The 21,917-nt window shown below is 38.2% G+C and overlaps 1 protein-coding gene across 1 annotated transcript in view; it reads right to left on the bottom strand.

The window, feature by feature from the left end:
- Positions 1–1,673: 1,673 nt before the first annotated feature.
- Positions 1,674–21,917, bottom strand: part of ap1b1 (adaptor related protein complex 1 subunit beta 1) — a 122,673-nt gene continuing 102,429 nt past the window's right edge. The window contains exons 14-18 of the mRNA XM_068055491.1: positions 21,794–21,878; positions 19,529–19,615; positions 14,505–14,659; positions 13,710–13,718; positions 1,674–11,604 (exon numbers count right to left, since the gene is read on the bottom strand). Coding sequence (XP_067911592.1) covers positions 11,530–11,604; positions 13,710–13,718; positions 14,505–14,659; positions 19,529–19,615; positions 21,794–21,878 — 411 coding nt within the window. The 3' untranslated portion in view covers positions 1,674–11,529. The remainder of the gene's footprint in view (positions 11,605–13,709; positions 13,719–14,504; positions 14,660–19,528; positions 19,616–21,793; positions 21,879–21,917) is intronic.

Here is a 21,917-nt window from a genome sequence, read left to right as displayed (position 1 = left end):
ATAGTGTGAAGTAATACAGTTGCCTGGATGGGTGCAACTCCAACAACACAAGAAGCTCAACACTATTCAGGACAAAGCAGCTCGCTTGATTGGCACCCCATCCACAAACATTCACTCCCTCCACCACTGATGCACAGTGGCAGCAGTTTGTACCATCCACAAGATGCACTGCAGCAACACACCAAGGCTCTTTAGACAGCACCTTCTAAACCGCAACCTCTACCACCGAGAAGGACAACGGCAGCAGATGCATGGGAACACCACCACCTGCAAGTTTCCCTCCAAGCCACACACCATCCTGACTTGGAACTAGATTGTTGTTCCTTCACTGTCGCTGGGTCAAAATCCTGGAATCCCCTAACAGCACTGTGGGTATACCTACCCCACATGGACTGCAGCAGTTCAAGAAGGTGGTTCATCACCACCTTCTCAAGGGCAATTAGGGACGGGCAGTAAATACTGTCTGAGTCAGTGACGCCCACATCCCATGACGAATAAAAAAAAATTAGTAGTATTATGTTAATTTAGTCTGATTTATAAATTCAGATTAGGCAACTTATAAAATGTATTTTTAGCTTTCATTGAAATACCATACATGACTGTTACAAAGCATCAAGTCATTATATTTTACAACTGGCTTTTAACATATGATTGTTTATCTTATCACTTTAAGGAGTTGGGATCCAATTAGCTACCACATAGATATATCTTCAACCTTTCACAAAGCAAAGGGCTGGAGAGCAGGAAAATAAGTCACCATCATACTCCAATAGAAATATTACCTTACCAGCTCCACACAACACTTTCTTTTATGAAAAATAACCTTGTTCTGACTTCAAGTCAATCATATGTAGTTCAGTACAAAGATTTATCAGTCTAAGCGGAAGAGCGTATTTCATCTATTATACTGGCCAGCTACATACTGTCTACATTTGCACAAGAATAGTTCCACAAAGTAACTCAATTAAATTGCTGAAGCCATTATATTCGTGTCCAGTTACTGTTATACTACAGTTTAATGGATCGTATAAAATAATTAAGGGGTTACACAGGTCAGAAAACTTGATTACCTCACATTAGAAGTAAACATTCTTAAATCTGATAGACAACTCAAAGATACCCAGTTGCATGATTTCATATGATATAATCCAGTAGTTTGTTTTTCTTCAGTTATTTTAAGCTAATGACTAATGTGCAATTTTTGTAAGGGGAAAAGCTTAGAAGCTTAATCATAAGAAGCTTTTTTCCCATACAATAAATGTAACTATGCACGTACATTTAGTCAATCATCTTTACATAAAAATCCATTTTACTTACATGCAATGGATGCATCAGTGTTGGGTTGGTATTAATATAATTAGCAAAGGGAAATCAAGGGATATGGTGAGTGGGTGGAAAAGTGGAATTGAAGCCTAAGATCAGCCATGTATTGAATGGCGGAGCAGGCTTGATGGCCATATGGTCTACTCCTGTTCCTATTTCTTGTGTTCTTATAATGGTTTTAGCCACTCTGCAGGTTAGAATTGCAAATTATGGGCCATTATGGTAACATGTGATAGTTGCATGCATATGTGTTCAATGCTTTTCACTATAGCTTCCATAAAAACATTAAATAACAAAGATAATCTTCAATTATAGGAGTATTTGCCATTAATGCAATTGATACATGCCAGTTGGTTAAATATATATTTTAATTACTTCAAGTTGAACACATGAACAAAATATAAAGTTTTCTAATTCAGCAGTAAAAGGTCAATATAGAAACATGCTAAATATTGTGAATATATTTGAATACTAATGGTTTAACATTTTAGATATTATTTACAGCACAAACGCTGATCAAGCATTTACAATATCCATCATACAATTGCAAGGGGAAGCTGACAAGAGGAAGCTCAGTTGGGTACTATTAGGAACTTTGCAAGGTTTGATCATTTATTTATCAAATTAATTAACCTTTTGATACTTCAATTACAAAAGCTTGCTAACCTATTATCGTTGATCACAAATTTCTAATCTTTAAGTTTTTTTTTAATAAGTCACAAATGTTCCCTAAAATGCATGCAATTGTTTTTGAAGTGGTAATTAATACTATTACACAATTTCTTTTTTCCAAATGGCTCAGTTGACAAAAGCTTACCCTAGTATGAAATTGGGCCATACAGATCATCAAGGTTCCAGGTTTGTGGTGAATTGTCAGATCTTAGCCAAGGCAGCAATAGAGATGCTATAATTGTATTACAATAGGCCTCAGCAGCTTTGGGCTGGGAGGATGATCCCCTTAGGACCATTCCTGGGTGTGTGTAGACATCAAGCAGAGACAGGTTTGGATTTTGCTGTGATGCCTTCTCTTTTCTCTTGAAGAACCATCTAGGTTCACAAAGCATGGCCACTTGGCTGAATTCCCAGCACCCTAGCTACACACACTAGCTTGAGTTGCCATGTTCAGAGGTGAGAACACACTGGAAAAAAGAATCAGACTTAAATATATTACTGTTGTAATATGCCGGTCTAAATTATATTCTCAATTCTCTGCAGTGGAATTTGAGCCCACAACCTAGTGATCCAGAGGCAACAGTACTACAATTATGCCAAGGCTGACACATACTTTCAAAAACCTAAAACCATTTTAGCTACCATCCTTAATTTTCTTTCCTACTCTGGTCTAATGCCCGAACTGTGAAATGCCATAGGAAATTTTGCTAAATTAAGGGTATGATATAAAAAATAATAGCACTGTATTTTAATAGCAGTTGTCTCAGCTAGATTTTAACTAGGTCCTTAATCTGCTGTACCACTCAATCCACTTTTTGGCATGCATCATTTTCAGACCTTTCACAGCACTAATAACTGCTTTACAGTGCTTAAGAGCAGTGATTAATTCATTTTTCTCTTGCTCTCTAACAAGAAAAATAATCAATGGTACATGGATAATCATGGGCACAAAACCATAGTAAACTGCATTTCAGCAGCTCATGAGAAGCACCAATGTTTTGAGCCATACTTGGTAATGTAACATTTGGACGACCCTTAAATTTTTTTAAGATGCATTAAATCAACAGTATACTGATGTTTGTTTTGATCTGATCTTTCAAGCATTCAATAGTACCAATAACTGTATAATCCAATAACTGTACACTGGTTCCCTCACTGTAAAATCCTATTACTGCTCTGCAAGCTGTCAGTACAACAGCACTTTTAATGGTATAAAAATAAAAGCTGTAAAGATTTATTTTTCAATTCAAATTCATGATTCAAACAAATAGCCCGAATTGAGAAGAATACATTTGTAAGTCTCACAAGTAGTTGGACTAGAATTACCTAGGAATTCCAACTCAATGTTATGATAAAAGGAGTTTCAAATGACTCTTTTTAAAGTCAACTACAGAGTACTTGCCTGTTTTCTTCCAATAAACAAAAATAGCATGGCAAATAATACTTCAAGTCAAATATTAAAACACAGGAATAACCATTACAAGAGATTTTGGTGTTGGTGTAGATGAAAAATATAGTTGTGATAATACACAAAATTGTCCATGAGTTCCGATAATAGATATTCCAGTGGCTTATTCCCTATGTCAAGATGACAGAAAAACAGTGGAAATGCTTCACTACAAACATTTATTGTTGTAGAGACTGTTGAAAAGTAAATTGAATTAAGTAGCTGAAAAGGAAGAATAGAAAAGAATGGAGAGAAAAGGCAAGGAAATGTGAGGAGATACCTCTGGTTGTCATAAATTTGATGATTCTATGGTATAGTATGGTATATTCAAAGAGACGAATGGGAGGAAGCAACCGGATGAAATCAACTATATTGAGCGAGTTCAAAGTTTACGAAAAGGGGTTGTCCTTATGAACTCAATTGGACCTTTCAAACATAATTCAAAATCTTTCTGCTGTATACAAATGTAGCTTCTACTGGGCTTAGCTGAAATCTGCTCAGTCTGACTCAAGGCTTGATGGGCCTCAAAAAGTAAGCCCACAGGATGGCAGACTTTAGAAATTGAACAAAATCCTCCTTGACCCAGGAAATAGAAAAACACAGGATGAAAGATGAATGCAGTCCAATCTTATAATCAGTGTGCCTCCTGTTTGTTTATTGCAGGGTAGCAAACATGGTGTCCAGAAAAATCAGTGGACCTTTGACGGAAAGAATGAATAAATGAACTTCTATCTAAATAGCACCTTTCTCGCCCTCAGGAGGTCCCAACTGCTTTGCAGCCACTGAGATGTAATCAAATACATCAGTCAATCTGTGCACAGCAAGATTCCACAAACTAAGATAAATGGCCAGTTAATCTATTGTTGATACCGTTGCATACCAGGACTTCACTGCTCTTCAAGGAATCTTTTCTATCCGCCTAAACTTGGTTTTATGTCTCATCTGAACGACGGCACCACTGACCCTCAGCATTGCACTGGAATGACAACAACTTGCATTTGCATAGAACCTATGGCATAGAAAGGCAGCTTAAGGTGCTACAGGCATAATCAGACAAAAACCCAAAGAAGGAGATAGCAGAAAAGCAACCTAGAGCTTTGTCAAAGTGGTGTTTTATTAAGGACCATCTTAAGAGACAAGAGGGAGGTGCAAGGGTTGAGCGAGGGAATTCCAGAGCTTTGGGCTGAGTCAGCTGCAGACAGCCACCTTGGGTGAAACAGATGTACAAGTGGCTAGAGTCGAGGAATGTAGAATTCAGGGTTGGGGGGAGTTGCAAGACTTAGGAGGTTACAGAAATTTGGGGGCGGGGGCGGGGAGGGCGGGTAGAGAGAACAAACCCATTAAAGAATTTAAACATGAGAACGAAAACTTTAATTTTGAGGCATGGGGAACTGGGGGCCAAAGTAAGTCAGCAAGGGCAGAAGTGATGGGCAAGCAGGACCTGATGTGGAATAGAATATGGGGAGCAGAGACTTGGATGAGTTCAGATTTACAGAATGTGGAAAATGTGAGGCTTGCCAGGAGAACATGATTAGTTGGGTTTGGAAGTAACAAAGGACGAGTGTTTCTGCTGCAAATGGACTGGGGCATGGGTAGAGACAAGTGATATTACAGAGGTGGAAGTAGATAGATGCAGACAGGTTTGCACTGTGAAAATAGAGGGCCAAGGAGTGGAATGTTGACCACAAGCTAGCAGAAGTTCATCCAGTGGAGGTGCAGAGTAGCCTCAGATGTGAACAGTATACACCAGCAGCTCTCATGTAACAGAAGAACTAGCACGGAGTGTGAAATCCAAGGACCTAAAACAGTGAAGTGCAGAGAGCCAGGCAGAGGAGAGAAGCCCATAAGAATGGAACAGCAGTAGGAACTGAGGAGTGGATTCAACACAGTCCAGAAAGTTTTGATGGAAGAGTTTTGAAGGATGTGAATCAGCAGCTGGGGAATCATGTGAAAAGCAGCAAATAACATTCAGTAGCAAGAAGCAGAATCCAGAGCAGGATGGGAACAGATCAAAGCTAGCAAAGTAAAAATATTGCTAGTGGAAGGGCACTAAAATAGAAGTGAACCAGCAGTCCAAGTAAGGCTAAATTTCTGCTCAGGTACCTGCAATAGGGCTTGAACCCAGGATCGTCTGGTCAGAGCCAAGAGCACTAAGTTTAGCTGATACTTTGTAAAAGATGGTCCAAGGACATTATTCATCAATGGTTTTAATAGAAATTAGATTTGTTACTTATTACAAGGTTTAAAATCTATAACCTTAAAATGTAAAATACAATCAAGCTACCTTCATAATTCAGACTGTTAAACAATTCAAGCAACTTAAATGATATAACTTTTTCATTTTCAAAATTGTTGCAGTGTAATGTAATTTTGTTTGGGTCCCAGGTGATTCAATGCATTAATGCGCAGCATCAGAGATTAAAACTTGATTGGAATTCCATCCTGGGTTCACATTTATGCTCCTTTCCTCCCACTTATTTTAAGAGACAAAACATTTGAACAGCAGAAGGGAGGAAGTAGATAGATATTCCTTCTCAAGTTGCAGTTATTATTCACCTTCTGATTGACCACCCAATTACATGGTCAGATAATAGATACATTTACATTCCTATTGCGACCTTGTTCAAACTAATCAAAATCATTAGCCATACTCTCAAAAGAGATCTAATGACTTGTGGCCTGCTTCATTACATAGGAGAAAATGGGGATCTATTAATTTTCAATTTTAATGGCAAGGTCACAATCCTCAAAAGTGTAACAGAATTGAAAGGATGTGAGGTATGTTACTTTTCAATCACATTTTACATTGCATTCCTGCAACGTGCTGTGAAGTATTGATTTTAAAAATCACAGAACAAAGGTCTAAACCTGAGAATTCATTTGCCATTGAAAAACTAGGATTAAACAGTAATAGTGCATTTAATGTAGAAAAATGTCCCAAGGTCCTTCACAAACAGACACCAAACTAAAAGAGGCAATAGGATGCCTCGTCAAAGAGGTGGGTATTAAGGAGAATCTTAAAGCAGGAGAGGATGGGGAGACACAAGAGATTTAGGGAGGGAATTACAAAACAGGGGTCTATATGACTGAAGGCATGGCAGCAAATAATGGGGCAAAGGGAGGGGTGGATGTACAAGAAGCTTGCATCAGAGGAATGAGGGGTATGTGACCGTAGGAAGTTGCAGGGAGTGGAAATACCATGATAGTATATAAGCATAAGGATGAGAATTTTAAATGAGTCATTGGGGAACCAGAAGCTAATTTGGTTAGCAATGACAGAGGTTAATGGTGCGTGGGAGTTGCTGTGGGGTAGGATACTAGCAGAATTTTGAATGAGCTAAAGTGGAGGATGGAAGTTCTAATGCCTTCTGGATTGAATAGTTGCACCCGGAAGTGACAAAAGCACTGATGAGCATTTCAGTGGCCGACAGACTGAGTAAAAATTGGACATGCAATTGGACACAAGCAGCTTTTGTGATGGAGAGGTAATGGGGTTGGAAACTCAGTTTGGGGTCAAATAGGATGCCGAGGTTGCAAACAATCTGGTTCAGCCTGAGAATAATTGCTGGGGGTGAAATGGAAGTGTTGTGTGGAGCCAGTGACAAGGAACAAAGACGATGGCTTTGACCTTCCCAATGTTTAGCTAGAGCAACTGATGTCTCATCCAAGACTGGCTGTCAGAGAAAGTCTGCCAGCCCAAGAGGCAGTGGAGGTGTTGAAAAGAGGTTGGACTGGGAGTCATCGGCCTATATGTGGAAAATGGCCCTGTGACTTCAGTTGCTGCCACCAAGGAGCAGCATGCAGAAGAGGAAGAGATACTTGGGGAACTCTGGAGGTAACTGTTAGGGCTGGAAGAGAAGACATTGTAGAAATGCTCTGGTGATAATTGCATGGGAAGAGTGGAATGAAGCAAGGACAGCCCCATTAAGTTGGACAATGCATGAGGCTATACAGGAACATAGGAGCAGGAGTAGGCCATTCAGCCCCTTGAGCCTGCTCCACCATTCAATTAGATAATTGCTGATCAGCTACCTCAACACTACTTTCCCATGCTATCCCATAACCCTTGATGTCATTAGTATCCAGTTATCTAACGATTTCTGTCTTGAACATGATCAATGATGAGCTTCCACATCCCTCCAGAGTATAGAATTCCAAAGATTCAACACCCTCAGTGAAGAAATTCCTCCTCATCTCAGGCCATTTAAGACTATCTCTTATTCTGAGACTATGTCCCCTGGTTCTAGACTCACCAGCCAGAGGAAACATCCTATCTACCATCCACCCTATTACGCCCTGTAAGAATTTTGTAAGTTTCAATGAGATCACCTCTCATTCTTCGAAACTCGGTATAGAATGTATGCCCAGTTTCCTCAATCTCTCCTCAGAAGACAATCCTGCCATCCCAGGGATTAGTTTGGTGAATATATGTTGCACTCCCTCCATGGGAAGTATATCCTTCCTTAGAGGAGACCAAAATTGTACACAATATTCCAGGTGCAGTCTCACCAAGGCTCTATACAATTACAGCAAGACATTTTTACTCCTGTACTCAAATCCCTTTGTGATGAAGGCCAACATACCATTTGCCTTCCTAATTGCTTGCTGCACCTGCATGCTCGCTTTTAGTGACTCGTGAACAAGGACACCCAGGTCCCTTTGGACATCAACACCATTTAAGAAACACTCTGTCTTTGGTTCTCTACCAAAGTAGATAACTTCACACTTATTCACATTATATTCCACCTGCCATGTTCTTGCTTGCTCACTAAGCCTGTCCAAGTCCCCTTGAAGCCTCCTTGCATCCTCCTCACAACTTACATTCCCACCTAGTTTTGTATCAGCAAATTTGTAAATATTACATTTGGTCCCAACATCCAAACCATTTATACAGATTGCAAACAGCTGTGGCCCCATCACCGACCCTTGCGGTACCCCAATCGTAACAGCCTGCCATCCTGAGAATGACCCGCATATTCCTACTCTTTGTTTTCTGTCTGTTAACCAATTCTCAATTCATACCAGTATATTACCCCCAATGCCATGTGCTCTAATTTTGTTCACTAACAGCCTTCTAAAAATCCAAATACACCACATCCACTGGTTCTACTTTATCTATGCACAAGTAATATCCTCAAAAAAATTCAACAGGTTTGTCAAACATGATTTCTCTTTCATAAATCCATGTTGATTCTAACAAATCATATTTTCTAAGTAAAAGCAAAATACTGCAAATGCTGGAAATCTGAAATAAAAAAACAAAGTGCTGGAAATACTCAGCAGGTCAGGCAGCATCTGTGGAGAAACAGAGTTAACCTTTCAGGTCTGATGAAAGGTCACAGACCTTTCCACAGATGCTGCCTGACCTGCTGAGTATTTCCAGCATTTCTGTTTTTATTATTTTCTAACTGTCCAGTTATCACATCCTTTATAATAGATTCTAACATTTTCTCTATTACGAATGTCAAACTAACACGTTCGTAGTTCCCCATTTTCTCTGTCCCTCCTTTCTTAAATAGTGGGGTTACATTTGCCACTTTTCAATCTGCAGGAACCTTTCCAGAATCTATGGAATTTTGAAAGATAACCACCAATGCATCGATTATCTCTATAGCCACCTCCTTCAACACCCAGGTCAATTAGGGAAAAGTAAATTGGCAAAATTCCTCTCCAACCATCCTAAGTGATTGAAATTCTGGTCCTGATTAATGATATAAAGTACCTACCTTTTGTACAAGGCGATCTGTGCCCCAGCCAGGAACAAGTCCAGCTTTCATTTAAAGGAATTCAAATCAACATTCACTGCATGAGCCAGCAGCCTGTTACACAGGTCCATGATTTTCTGGGAAAAGAACCAGCTAACACATAACCTATTTCTGGCCATATATAATTGGTCCTCAGTAACATATTTAATTGAAACAAAATGTCTACAGAAACACAATCTACACCAAACCCACCTTCATCATCATAAACAGATGAATTAATTTTCTTTCCAGGTATTTTCTCCAAGTGTCAAATTTCTTTGATGCAACAAACGTTACATAGAATTAGGAATAGGTCATTGTTTCAAGTCTTGACAAAAGTTTTTAATTTTAAAGGTTTATAATCACTCATTCTTAGCTAATTTATGTTATTTAAAACATCAAGGGTTAAATATTTTGTTTTGAAAACCTACAGAGCAGTTACAAAAATCAAGTAAATGGAACCCCTGAAATTAAATTGAAAGATTTAGTGAATAAACTATATGAACCTTGAGTATCTCTTCTCACTAACCCCTCCCCAAAGAAAATATTAGCCCCATTTCGACTTCACCCAGCAGTTGCATGCCCTTATTGTCTCCCCCACCTTTGCACTCCAAATTACGTAGCTGGTAAGTTCACAAGATAATTTTAGATGAGGAAAGCTATTTGGTCCATTTGATTCATCCATCCTAATGCTGCTCTCTCATTGTATCCAAATATTTCTTAAGTAATTTATACATTGTGAACATCTTAGGGTGCTAATGAAAAATTTGAAGCTGGTTAAGTTTGTAATTCTCCCCCATTTTTTCTATCGTCTTCTCCAGACTTTAACTGGAAGATCTGACCCATGGTAAGTGGGAGAGCCTTTGGTGAATAATAATGTACCCAACAGTGCAAAGCCCAAATATTGCCCCCATCCTGCAAGAGTATAACAATTTTCCAGCATAGCTATTCGTTTAAGGGTGGAGTTGCACTGTTTCCTCTCTCCACCAGCCAAGGAAATTTGTGCATAACTGATTGACACTGGTTTTATGTCAAAACATCACTATGCACAAGTTTACTGATTGTGATCATTTCTGCCCCTTGAGATATGTCCCCTGAAAACCTCTGTTGCTCATTTACATAGCTCTGTATAAAAAGACCAGTTTGCAGAAAGTTCCTGGATTTATTCAATAAAATAAAGCAATGGCATAGATTTATGTCCAAAAATTTAGGCCCAGCATGACTTGAAGTCACCTAATGTCAGCTTAACTGCATTTGAAGTGATTTTCTTTGAGATGTAAAAACGTCGTTTCTTACTAAGACCTGCACTATACTTAAAGTGCTATTAGTGTGACCTGCTGACATGTTCAAATGGACTCTACAGCAGAAATGGCCTTCCCAATGGACATAACCCTGTTTTATATAGTAATGGAAGTGGAGCAGAACAGGTAACTGGCTCTGAAAGTAATGTGGCAAGGTAGTAGTAGCAGCCCAATACATGTCCCCCCTTGACGGCACTGCAATTATTTGTTTTAGCTTGTTTTTTATATTCTGAAAATCTACTCAATGTTGTAATTAGGATGTGAATTGCTGTAGAAATCAGTTTAAAATTTAAAGGGGAATTAAACCTAGCATAAATGGTCACAGATTGAACCAGATGAAACACTAAATCCCCCCCCAAAGAGAGTGCACCATCCGATGCATCAAGGAAAATGACATAAATGAGATAAAAATGGCATTTTGTTACACATTCAAAATCAGTCTCCTGGGTACCTTTTCCCCACAACTCCAGTTTATTTCTGATATGACTACTGATCAACACCTTGACATCAGCTGCAATGGTGGAACCCAAAGAGCATATTATCAGCATGAACCATATTACTAGTGTACAAATACACATAAAAGTCATACCACAAAATTCTAAAGTCACATCACGCATTATGAAGAGGATACAAATTCGTACAAGGACAATTACCCAACATCTGGAATGGTGGTGTATTGAGCACAGCCTCTTCAAACACAAGGCAATTCACCATGTCATGATATTACATTACATTCATATGACCAGGTTTTGAGACAAATCAACATAGTAAATATCTGAATCTTGCATTTAGAGTGCATCATCAGCAGAATGGATTTAGATATACTAGGATTATACAACAGACTTTAGTGTTAATGGGTCAATATACTCAGATCTTGAGTATACAATAAATACCCTTCACAAAAATGCAACTTCTTCAGTGGCACCAAGGTGTCACACTTATAATTTCTGTCCATTATCAGTGTTTATAAGCTTCTGAAATAAAGGGAAATTAAACACCACAACTGCAGGGATCTTCTGCCAGAGTTATGTCCTCAAATTGCTCAATTCTTCAAAATTATTTCGTATGCCTGGAAAACATGTTGGGATACCTCTGGGGCTCTGCATTTCAGCGATAACTGCAACAAAGAAAAAAGTCAATAGCACAACAGTATAAGGTCAGAGTTAGATCTTGCATTAGCTATGCTGAAAGAGCATCTTGGGCGGCACAGTGGCGCAGTGGTTAGCACCGCAGCCTCACAGCTCCAGTGACCCGGGTCAGTTCTAGGTACTGCCTGTGCAGAGTTTGCAAGTTCTCCCTGTGACCGTGTGGGTTTCCTCCCACAGCCAAAGACTTGCAGTTTGATAGGTAAATTGGCCATTGCAAATTGCCCCTAGTGTAGGTAGGTGGTAGGAGAAAGGTGTGGATGTGCAGGGAATATGGGATTAATGTAGGATTAGTATAAATGGGTGGTTGTTGGTCAGCACAGACTCGGTGGGCCAAAGGGCTTGTTTCAGTGCTGTATCTCGAAATAAATAAATAAAATAAACTATAAGCTGCATGCTTACATTAGAAAAATGAAGTGTGCCCATTTCATTAATGCATTAATTATATGAAAATATGGGCATTGAAATATTATCTCCAAGAATTATGATTTTAATTAATTCAGGCTAATTTTTAAAAAAACAGATTTAATCTTTGGTTTGAAAAGAGCACCATTTGGTACTTCATGAACTTAACACTGATCAAACCAGTAGAGCATTGAACATGAAACCACTGGTGACTGTAATCTGCTCATTCATACCAGCAGACATGTACAAAAACAAGTAATGAAACACAGCCTCTTCAAACAAAGGCTCCATTGAATAGCAATGAAGGCTAAAACCACTCTATTTCATTAAATTGCATGAATAATCTAATTTGTAATCATTAAAGGTCACAGCTACAGGTTCTTTGAACCACTAACATGTAGGGAATAGAAATTGTGAAAGGCATAGCTTGTGGTTTTATGTAAAAAAGCCTTTTATGTAAAAGGATATAGTAAATAGCCAATTTACATTTGGTGATTTTTCAACTGGGACAGTGTTGATTTGCATCACAAAGCAATAATTGCCTCACTGCCCTCTGGATTTCACACAATAAAGACAACAGAGTGGTTTTCTAATTTGCAAGCAGAAAAGGCATGAAAACTGAAAAGAATGAATAAATTGATGGAAAGAGTTAAGTTCATCCCCGTATATATGCACACCCTACAAGACACTGCTTTGGAATAGTATAATGGGTGTTTTACAATGGCACAGTTGCATTATTGGTACAAATACTTTTCAAAATTCATACTTTACCTGGTGGCTTCTGAATTGACATTAACCACAAAATTGGTTCATATAAATATTTAAGCAGCAAGTCATACAACATGTTACACAGCATCAAATTCAGCTGACTGACCTGAAACATTAACTCTGCTTCTCTCTCCACAGATGCTGCCAGACCTGCTGCGTATTTCCAGCATTTCTTGTTTTTATTTCAGATTTCCAGCATCTGCAGTATTTTTTTTTCATTATAATCAAATTTAGCTGCTCACCTAGAGCAAATACCAATTTTCCCTTCCCTCCCCAAAATTTATGTTAATTAAATGTGGAGTGCTGCAAACAAAACATGTTGTATAAAAAACAAAGCAAGGAATGATTGTTTGGCCAAAAATAAACCATCCATGATGCCAGATAAAATGCAACTTGTACTTTTTTTTAAAAAAAGAAAAGTAAAGTAATAACTCAATCCTCCTTTCCCTGTTCAATTTACAATTAATCTCAATTCATGATGAGAAATTACCAATTTTCATGAGAAACACAAACCGGTCTAAAGAATTCTGACAAATGTATTTTTAATTTTGATGCTTAATTCACAGTTAAGCTCTTGCAAATAGCACTGCAGTTTATAGCAAAGATAAATCACATTGCTAATAATTTTCTGAAACCAGAAATCAGTTACTGAAAATAATTTTAGCATCGTCCAAACCAAATCAAACACTGAATTTACAATTTCAAGTTCTAATCATCTACTTAATTGGGGAGTTGATGATAAAAGGCTGATTCATCATCCTGGGATAGCAAATCAGCAACACTGAAAATAGGCATCAGAAACAAAGCTAGCCAGCAAAGCATAGCAAAAGAGACACTGCATAAGCACAGGGCAAAGAATGGAAGTGGCAAGTTTTGCAACTGACAAATTAAATGAACTGCTAACCTCCAAATCCTGACCCGTAGGACAAAACCACCATGGCAGGCATGCAATAAAGAAAAAAAAGGTAACTATAAAATACTATAGCTTTCCCCCCCACAAACGAAATAGAAAAAAAAGTCTTGATTAATATACAAATGGCATGTAGGGACATAACGGTGCAAAACATTAAGAACACACACATAGGGAAGACTACACAATGAGGCATATTATAGAAAACAAGGCAACAAAAGAATTTAAACTAATACAGTCAAAATACATTACTGTATTAACTTTAATAACAGTAACTAAGTTCACTTCTAAACAGTGGACAATTTAAAAGTACAGTAAATGGTAAAACTGAATTTTATGCAAGACATGACAGCCATAAAACTTAAATGAAACATTATTCTGAATAATCTGTGAAAGCTAGTAATAGGAGTCATTTCCACTATCTCTCATCTTATCTCACCAAGTAGAATGAGAAAAGTAAATTTGTAAAGGTGCCAATAAATAAAGCAGGAACAATTAGTTTGTGAACAAGTTTCCTGATTTTGTACTGTTAAATGAACATGGACACGACGGGCTGAATGGTCTCCTCCTGTGCCATAATTTTTCTATGGTTCTACGAGCAAAAGACTGAATTACAGTGACTCAAGGACAGTAAAAGCATATCCTGCACAACACATCACAAAAAGGATAAAGTACAGATATTGTTCACCACCACAATAAAATATTCAGCAAAATTACACAAAATAATTTCAAATATCAAGGAACAAAGTAAAACCTTCAAAAGCATAAAAGGAGATATTCATCACTTACCGTGTAATTGGGATTGCCTGGTTGGATCCTAAGCTCTGCTAAAACCCAGATTCCATTGGTCAGTTTTAGGGACTGATACAACATATCTTGTCCTTCAACATTCCTCTTTGCAACAGTGAAAATATTATTGCTTTGAAGCTTATTAGTGACTGCATCTGCAAGTTTAGAAAACAATTCTTTTCAGCAATCAAAAAAGTACAAAACCTAGACAAATTCTATTATTCAAACTCGAGTGTAAGTTTGCAGTATCCACCATCATCAGTATTTAGCACTGGAACTCTGGGTCATTAGCATGAAAAATTATTTTTGAGGCCAACCTCAATAAATGATAGAAATGTGTAGCTAACCAATATAGTAAATGAACTGAATAGCTATAAGATTCAAATTTAAAGGTTTCAGATTACTAAATGTCCTAATGCAATGCACTATGAAGCGAGATAAAGTTCTACTTTCCACAGGTATCCTAACTTCAGCTGGCCACCTGGAAAAAAAGAGTAAGTGGAAGATGCACCTGGAGTAGAAAAAATGTGGAGGGAGAACAAAATAGACAGCTTTGCTTGCAAACAGCTCCTTTCACTCAATTTCATATACTGGAAACATGATACCTGTATGCTCCCTTAATCAGGACAGTTCAAGTCAAAACATAAAAATGCAAACATAATAGAAAACAATCAAATACAACTCAAAATTTAAATTTACAGTTACAATATTCTTTCAAAGAGTGCTTTTGACTCGAATGTTGCAAAAGGTGATATTGTACCAATACAACATTATTATTTCCTTTCCCACTGCTGAGATGGCATATTGGACTGTAGTTTCAGAAGACTCAAAAAAAATTTATTAATCTGGGGTGGCTGCCATACTGTGCTGGCTTTTCAAAGGTTAAGTAAAATTTTCCACAGACTAATGCAGTATGTCTATTAATTTGTTAACTTGTAACAATGTTTACATAATCCATCTTAATCTATCAAGACTATATTAGATGTTAACAATTTAAGCAACAATATTTTACAGATTTAAAACAATTCAGCAATTGGTGGTATGGCAATCAAGTTTGCAATTGGGAAATATTTTAATTATATTTCATGTTGTCAACGCACAGCATTACGATCAACTCTAGGGATTTCCCAATTAAGAAAAAGCCATCTTTTAACATTATTGCTGAGAATAAATTTTTCTATTTGGAGCAACAACAACTTATTCAAGGGGAACTTTAAATGCAAATAACCGATGAGGGCACGATGCTTCCCAAGCAAAGACTAAAAATCAGCTGGGTTTCAGCAGCACCAACATATAGCAATAATATCAAACTCCTTGATAATGTTCAAAGACATTACTAGAGTTCTAGCATATTGAGACATTTCCACTGGTGCAAAAGCTGAAAATATACTCTGATTTTAAAAGGTGACTGTTTCAAGTTTAATGGAAGCAAGCCAGTCAGTCAGTCAATCTTGAACAATTACTAGGTAGTTTTCAAAATTAAATGTTGACGTTTGTTTGATGTGTTGTTTCACAAATAATCTTTACAGCTTCAAGTTGATGGCTTCATGTAATCTAGCATAAAATAATTCATGGATAAGAGCAATGGACAACGCAGAATCTCAAGATTCAAATTCAGAAGGTGGTGCATGTTATCCAAGATCAACAAAGGACAAATAATTCCTGCAGCACATCTATCAATATAAGAACAATTCATTTCAGGAAACATGACCGGCCTAAAGCAACAATGATACGGAGGTGGATCAGGAATTTCTTTGATGAAACTAACAAGGAAAGGCATTAGAGTTTATTGTATATCACGTCTCCTAGAAGGGGGGAAAAAAAAAATCTACATTTGTCACGTGCTGCCATCAGACCAGATAAGTGGAGAAAAAAAACTTTGCTTTCTCACTTCCAGTCAAATGGATGTTTTTCCCTTTCATCCGTCACCATTTTTGTATAAAAAAAAGTTTGGATAGCTAGTGGTGAGCACATTCATTAACTTGAAATGTCTCCATTTAGTTTCAAAGTTTCTATAGTCTACACATTTTTACAAAAATCAACAGTTTAGTCTATTAAATCTACACGGTGTTACAATACACCCCACTTTATTGTCCCAATATACTTTTAGTGAAAACCAGACAAATCATAATAATTACTAGGTAGTTTTTGTAACTAAATTGTGATGCAAGAGCTTTTGTTAGTCGCTGCACTATCAAGGTTATGGCCAAAGCAAGATACTGCAGATGCTGGAAATACTCAGCAGGTCTAGCAGCATCTGTGCAGAAATAAGGTTAAATTTTTCAGGTTGATGAACTTTCATCAGAACTGGTAATTGCAGTTTTCAGGAAGTAGGACTGTAGAATTACACATTGCCTTCATAAAGCAATTAAAACATACAGAAATACAAGTAGTCCTAAATTTTAAGTTATGCATCAGAAGAGGTGAATGGTAGTTTAAATTGCAGTCTATTGAATACTAGGGTTCGAATACCTACTCCACTAAAAAGCTATTGGGGTAGATCAGGAAACTTGGGTGCATCCGGGAAACTGACTTGTAATTGCACTCGAAACAAAATCTTCCATGAACCAAAACAATTGATCAGCAGAATAGAAGGTAATCATTTTTGTTTTTTCTTTGCATTAAAAAAATGTTCACCGATATATTTAAGAGTGGTAACCTAGTGCAGTTTTTTTTATAGCTGAAAATGGGTTTATTGCAAAAATAAGCATTTTTAACAAGGGTGCCTAATCCTATACTTGACAGTAATCAGTTTTAAATCACCGAAAATTATAACAAATACACAACTATCTACTGGCTGCTATTCAGTTTCTTAGTAAGGAATACTTTTAAAGTATGCCTTATAGTGCCTGTGCACCTAAACAAAAAAGCTCAATTTGATGAGCCTCCTCGAATGTCTACAAATGGCAGAAACTCATCCTGTTCATCATTTTGGTCTGGGGTGGTGGTCATTTTTGTGGGCGGGCCAACTTCCAGCTCAACGCTTTTTAAACCAACATTAAAGATCGTGGAAACTCAATTTATGCTTGATGTAACTTGAGATTTTTTTGCGCTGGCTTGGATGAACTTAGCCAGATTGTGCTGATAAAACCAACACAAAATCTAGCCTATTATCTTCTATGCAATAATTTTGCCTTTTCTTGGTTGGGCCACTAGATGAAGAGTAGAATGCCAGCCTATATAGCAGAATGCATGTTTTTTCTTTCAGGGATGCCAGATACGAAGTAGCCTGTAGTCTTCTGAATGAGACAAAATTGTGAAAACGCTTCAGGTAGAAATTAGGAGCAAGGGTGAAAGCTGGTGCTACTGTCATGCCAAAGAAAATCTAAGAGCTAAAAGGACACGCCTGTAGCATAAAACATGTCTAATTTACCATTACACCTATTTACAAACTCAAACCCCAAGCCACTTAAGGAGATATTGGGACTGGTGACCAAAAATTTGGTTAAAGTCTTAATGAATGTCTTAGAGGAGGAGATTTAGGGAGGTCATTCCACAGCTGAAAGCATGACTGCCAATGGTGGAGTGAAAATCAGGGAAGCCCAAGAGGCAAGAATTGGAGGAGCACAGAGAACTCTGAGAGGTTCAAGGCTGGAGATGAAAATAGGTAGAATTAAATTTCTATGCAGCTTTGAAAGATAGTTAGTTACAGACGAGTGTACTCCTAAGCAAAGCATTTGTAGGGTAATTGCAATTAGCTGCAGTATGAACACAGATAAAATTTAGTTTCCGACATCAATTCAAAAAATATTTAATGCACCCAGATATCCCATGAAAATTCATTCTATCAGGAGACCCATCTAATACCATTCCAAGAGATAACAAGACAAAAGGCAGGTAACAAACCATAGTTATTTATTCATTAGATGATGCAGCCTTGTACAGCATCCTCTCCAAGCACTTAATACTAGCACCTGGGAGATGCACGAAAAAGAGGATTTCTGCGAGTTCCTCAGCCAAGTCAGAATTCACTGAAACAGAAGGTAAAACATGCAATATATATGGCACTACCCTTGGCTGGAATTTTATGTGGTGGTGCAGGCCCCGCCCACAGGCTGAAAAGTCAGGGGCGAACCGGCCTCTGCCGGGCCCGGAAACCATGCAGCACTTTTGTGTGCCCCAGGCCCTTAACTGGCCCTGGGCAGGACTTCCACCCTCTGAAGCGGGAAGTTCTGTCTCCAGGAGCTGCCAGTCAATCAGAGGGCCGGCAGCTCTTTAGTCTCTGTAGCGCTACTGGGGGTGGTAGCCATAGTTGGGACTGCACCCAGCAAGGGGACAATGGACGCCTGCACCTAAAGGCGAGTTGGGTTTCAGACCTAGTCAGGGAAAATCAGTTGGGCCTTGGCGAAGGTCGATTAGGAGGGCAGGGGGAGGCTCTCAGTGGGGCACAGCGTGCCCAATCAGAACGGCCCACTCGAGCCCGCAAGGAGGCTGCCCATGGCGAAGTGCTTGGTCGCCACGTAAGATACCAGCGGCGGTGGGAGGAGGCCCTTAAGTGGCAATTAATTGGCCACTTAAGGGCCTCAATTGGCCTGGGGCAGGTGGGCCAATTTCAACCTTCCCTGCTGCTCTTAAAATGGCAGCAGGGGCAAGTAGGCGACTGGAGCGGCAACCCCCCATCCCCCTCTAGTCTGCTCCTGCGGCGGGGGGGCATAAAATTCCAGCCTTATTTAGGACACAATCACCCTTCAGCTACACACTTCTACCATAAGATGGGAGTTTCAATGGCTTCAGATCCTGATACCAATACCTATTGTATCCCTAAGGCATTCTGAGGCAATTTTGCTTAGTGCTGACTTTCTGCGGGAAGCATCATAGTAGATCCATAAGTTGCATAAACTCTGCATCTATGGTAGTTGACCTTTGATAGTTTTGTAAACTGACAGCAACACACAAATATTCAGAATTAGCTGATTCCATTGTGAAGACAATGCTGGTCACAAAACTAGTAATAATTTAAACAGTGTAATTTAGAGATGTCAAGTGCATAATATATTCCATAAATTAAAAAATGCAAATTTTACCCGCATTAAGGTGGCAGTCTTTGATTTGGAATTGTACTTCATTTTCATTTGGAATGTCTTTCCAGGTTGCCAGAAAGATCTGTCGATCTGCACAGAAAACAAATGGGTGCTGCAAGTTATACAGGTCTTGCATCGAACCTAAAATTTATCAGAAAATTTTTATCCGCTGTTCATTTTGACAGGTACATAACAGCACCCTGCCTGAAGTCAACTGACAACCTGAATTTAGGAAAAGATAAACTTTTACACCATCCAAGTTGCATAGAAAGCACAGCCTATGCAGCTATAGATGCTAGGAGCCTTTAGTACCTCACATAAATAGCCTGTGAACACAGAAGTGATCAGCAGGCTATTTGAAAGCAGAAGGCAAAGTCCCAATCTGTCTTCACCTCACACCAGACATTCACATGCCCAGTAGGGATTGCTCCCCCCACCCTGCATTATAGTTCAGAGACATTGAGGCTAATAGTAGGATTGCGAAAGCTCACTTACAAGTCAAGTGATAACATGATCAAGCTTAGCTTTAATACCTTTCACGAGCAATAGCCTGTTGACGCTGTCTAGACTCATATGAAGAATGGGCATTTTGGTGCCGTGGAGGGATGTTGGCACCCATGGATGCATATAAGAGGTGGAACTTCCAGAGATAAAATATGAAAGTAGTTGGGCACTAATTAAATACTTTACATTTCATAAGAACATAAGAACTAGGAGCTGGGGTAGGCCATTTGACCCTTTTGAGCCTGCTTCGCCATTCAATAAGATCATGGCTGATCCTCCACCTCAACTCATTAAGTGATTTTATCTAGTTAATAATGTAGCATCACCAATCAATAAAATCCAGTTACCTAAAAACAAGTAGATATACTGGAGGTCCATCCACACCTATTTTGGTTGTAGTCCATCCATGTGCTAATGAGCATCCAGAGGAAACCAGGCCCTGTCTACTTATCTACCTAGATATGTTAATTTAGCCAATGCCCATTGAAGGAAATTAATTTGATTGCTGCAAGAAAATGGTTTATCAAGAACCAGAGTTTAGACAGACACTTTGGAAAGACTGGAGGTCAAAACATTTCTAATAACTAAGCTTTCTAGCCTGATCAGTTTATAATATGAAATTAGTAATGTAAAATGGTCATATTGGGGCTTCATGATTTACCAACAAACCTAGCTATTTAGAACAGAGGTTGGTGTGCTCGGCAGTTCTCCTGGAAAGGTATTCCACAGCAAATTATCCACAGAGAACCCATTAAAAATACAGATGGACTACCATCCTGCCAGTTACTTGAAATGGTATTTTTGAATTTTATGCACACAAAGTCAGTAAACTACAATAACGAGTGTGAGTACAGTCACCATTTTGACCCGCTCAATTTTGAAGCATAAAGTTTTAGGTCCATGTGGGTCAGAATCCCTGCCAGCTATTCAGGCATTGTAAGCAAAGATCAATTTAATCATGCTTAAACCCAGAGATCTGCACAAATTCAAATTCCGACATGAGTTTAGCTCCATGATCTAGTTGGGAAAAACCTATTCATACCGGTGAGTGAGTCAGTAACTGGAAAACACAAAATTTAACAAAAAATAACTAAAGTAATGATTAGTTTTTCTTTAAATCAGGGGACTATTAGGACATGGAAACCAGAAATAGTTGTGGAAGTAGAATCCCTAATAGCTTGTAAAATGGAAATGGATAAATATTTGAAAAAGAAAAAATTAAAAGGGTACAGGTAAAGAGCAAGGAAATGGGATCAAGTGGAAAGCTGTTTCAGAGAGCCAGCCAGTGAAGTTCGATGGACTAAATAGCCTTCCCCTGTGATATACAATTTTCTGATTCAAACTAAAATTAAAAAAACAAAAATTTCTCACTACAGCAATAAATTTAATTGCAAAAACAAGTACAAGAAGGAAAGGGCATGGAAAGCAGAATGCAATCTTCAAAAGGAAGGAACATTTCAGAGTATAGACAATTAATAGTTAGATATATCTAATATAAGACGCATTTTAATCTTTGATCATCAATTTGCAACAGAAAGGTTAAGGTACACTGAATAGCACAGAAATATACAAAAATTCAGAACGAGTTATACTTCCAAACAGCTTTCACATATTTAGAATCAGCATACAGTATTCAATTACATATATCCCAAGTAAACTTTTTTTTTTAGTCTTCAGAGGATCTTTTTAAGGTTTGCTACTGGTAATTAGAGCCTTCTTGCATTCACCCTAAGCAACTGCCCTAAGAATATTGAAAACACTCACCCATCTTTCCATCTTCCACAAACAACATATTAATTGGGTACAGGCAACTGAAGTAGAAGACATCAATATTGTTCTTTACCGCAACCTGTTCACAAAAGTAAAAATTGGAATTATGGTGTTTTAG

This window comes from Heterodontus francisci, chromosome 23, assembly GCF_036365525.1.
Source record: "Heterodontus francisci isolate sHetFra1 chromosome 23, sHetFra1.hap1, whole genome shotgun sequence".
In the NCBI taxonomy this organism is placed as follows: domain Eukaryota; kingdom Metazoa; phylum Chordata; class Chondrichthyes; order Heterodontiformes; family Heterodontidae; genus Heterodontus; species Heterodontus francisci.
Note: the sequence above shows the minus strand (reverse complement) of the source record. Positions and strands in the feature narration are given on the sequence as shown.